The 2,518-nt window shown below is 62.8% G+C and overlaps 1 protein-coding gene across 1 annotated transcript in view; it reads left to right on the top strand.

Annotated features, from left to right (window-relative positions):
• Window position 1: 1 nt before the first annotated feature.
• The window catches only part of LOC103763243 (docking protein 2), a gene marked incomplete at its 5' end in the record, with an annotated part of 5,090 nt that continues 2,573 nt past the window's right edge, over window positions 2-2,518 (top strand). Inside the window, 4 exons of the mRNA XM_029964995.1 lie at window positions 2-133; window positions 1,158-1,266; window positions 1,618-1,799; window positions 2,248-2,513. Coding sequence (XP_029820855.1) covers window positions 2-133; window positions 1,158-1,266; window positions 1,618-1,799; window positions 2,248-2,513 — 689 coding nt within the window. The remainder of the gene's footprint in view (window positions 134-1,157; window positions 1,267-1,617; window positions 1,800-2,247; window positions 2,514-2,518) is intronic.

The raw sequence follows: 2,518 nt of genomic DNA, 5'->3' as shown, positions 1-2,518 counted from the left end.
GGGGGGCGATGCCACCTGTCCCAAGGACACCGTCCCCTTCCTGCTGGAGACCACGGACAGGCGCTTCCTCCTGGCTGCTGACAGCGCTGAGGCGGCCGACTGGATCCAGAGGCTGTGCGAGCTGGCATTCCCGGTAGGATAACCGGGATCCCCCAGGGTGGGGGGGCCCATGGGATCCAGAGGCTGTGTGAACTGGCATTCCCGGTAGGATAACCGGGATCCCCCAGGGTGGGAGTCAGTGTGGGTGTGACGGGGGATCCAGAGGCTGTGCGAGCTGGCATTCCCAGTAGGATAACCGGGATCCCCCGGGGTGGGAGTCAGTGTGGGTGTTGGTGTGATGGGGGATCCAGAGGCTGTGCGAGCTGGCATTCCCGGTAGGATAACCGGGATCCTCCGGGGTGGGGGGGGGCATGGGATCCAGAGGCTGTGCGAGCTGGCATTCCCGGTAGGATAACCAGGATCCCCCGGGGTGGGGGGGGGCATGGGGGATCCAGAGGCTGTGCGAGCTGGCATTCCCGGTAGGATAACCGGGATCCCCCAGGGTGGGGATCCGTGGGGGTGTTGGTTGCCTTTAAAATGGGGGAAATAGTTCTCTGGGCAGTTCTGAGTGTAGGAAGGCAAGAAGCAGCTCTTTGGTTGCACACACACACACACACAGAGCAGAGGCCTTTATGATGTTTGTAACAACATTATATCAACATAATGTCTAACACAATATTTAATTGTGGTACCTGGGCGTTGCCTCACGGGTTACACCCATCCCCAAAACCATCCCTCCCGCCGTGCCACCCTCCCGAATTTGAGTCGGTGGTCCTGAAACCACCAGCCTTTCCTCCCAGCCCTCATCACCCTCACCATCTGTGCTCCCCTTCGAGGCTTCTGAGTAGTTTTGGCTTGGCCGTATCCAGTGGGGTGTCCCTGTTACTCCGCATTCCCAGCACATTTTCCCCGATAAAGGTGTTTTTTTCACCTCACTCAAACCTTTGTCCGCCGGAATTCTTGACAGGGAGCATCAAAGAACAATTTCAGATGTCTTGTACCAAAGGTGCTTGGCTGAAAAGGGGTGAAAGAGCCACGCTGAGATTTTATATCATGTAGAGTTTGAGGTGTCCAAGCCACGCTCTGCCCTCACTCACCAGCCACTCTCTCCCGGACAGAGGAGCAGGGAGGAGCAGGCAGCGGGCAGGGACGGCCCTCAAAGCTCGCTGGGCACTGATGGAGAGTTCTCCATGGAGGAAAACTCCCTGTACAGCTCCCGGGGCAAAGGTAGGCAGCGGGAAGTGGGGACGGAGCAGCGGGCGGGGGTTTGCTGGGGTGGGAGGCAGCGCTTTATCCCACAGCCCCTCATCCCCACCTGCACCAGGGAGCTTCCTCGTGCTTCCTCGTGCTTCCTGGTGCCGGGGAGCAGCTCCCAGCCCAGCTCCCGGCTGTGTGGTGGGAAGTCTCCTCCCGAAACAGCCCCTTCCTGCTGCGGTTTGGCAGGGCCAGCTTTGCTGCGCTATCGCCCGTGGCCGGAGCCCTCCAGCCCTTATCAGCCGGACACTGCCCCGGCCAGGGAGGGTCCTGAGCCCCCCGGGGTGGGAGGTGCCCATCCCACCCTTTTTCCCCCCCCTGCAGCCGGCCTGGAGCAGGAGTTCGAGGTGACAGTGAGGGCCACGCAGTCGTCGCAGCGCTGCCGGCTCTGGGGCCGCTGCATCCTGCGGGCCGGGGAGGAGGCGCTGGAGCTGCGGCACCTCCAGAGCTCGGAGCTGCTCTACAGCTGGCCCTACCGCTTCCTCCGGCGCTTCGGGAGGGACAAGGTCGGTGGGGAAGGGTCTGGAGCACAAGTGCTGTGGGGAGAGGCTGGGGTTGTTCAGCCTGGAGAGGAGGAGGCTCAGGGGAGACCTTATCCCTCTCTAGGACTCCCTGACAGGAGGGGAAACCAGGGGGGTCGGACTTTTCTCCCAGGACATGAGGGCACAGCCTGGAGCTGCCCCAGGGGAGGTTTAGGTTGGACATGGGGAAGAAGTTCTTCCCAGAGAGAGGGATGGGCTGCCCAGGGAGGGGTGGATTCTCCGTCCCTGGAGGTGTTTGAGCAGAGCCTGGATGTGGCATCAGTGCCATGGTCTGGGTGACAAGGTGGGGTTGGGTCACAGGTGGGACTCGACAATCTCAGAGCTCTTTTCCAAGCTCAGTGACTCTGTGTGGGTGTGGGCAGAGCGGACTGGGATGCAGGGATTGATGCTGTGTGTCTGTCCCCCCTCCCAGGTGACGTTCTCCTTCGAGGCCGGCCGGCGCTGCACCTCCGGGGAGGGCAACTTCGAGTTCGACACCCGCCAGGGCAACGAGATCTTCCAGGCCATCGAGTCGGCCATCAACGCCCACCGGGGCCGGGGGGGCCCTGGGGAAGAAGCCCCCCGGCCCCTCGGCCACTCCAGGTCGCCCAGCTGGGCGCAGGGGCACGAGGAGCCCGGCGGCCCCAAGGAGCCCGCCCGTGAGGGGAAGGTGCCCAAAGCCAAGCCCCCCGTGGTGATGCCCC

Source organism: Manacus vitellinus, unplaced genomic scaffold (assembly GCF_001715985.3).
Source record: "Manacus vitellinus isolate BGI_N305 unplaced genomic scaffold, ASM171598v3 scaffold_87_pilon, whole genome shotgun sequence".
Lineage (NCBI taxonomy): Eukaryota > Metazoa > Chordata > Aves > Passeriformes > Pipridae > Manacus > Manacus vitellinus.
This window is presented reverse-complemented; position numbering and strand designations above follow the sequence as displayed.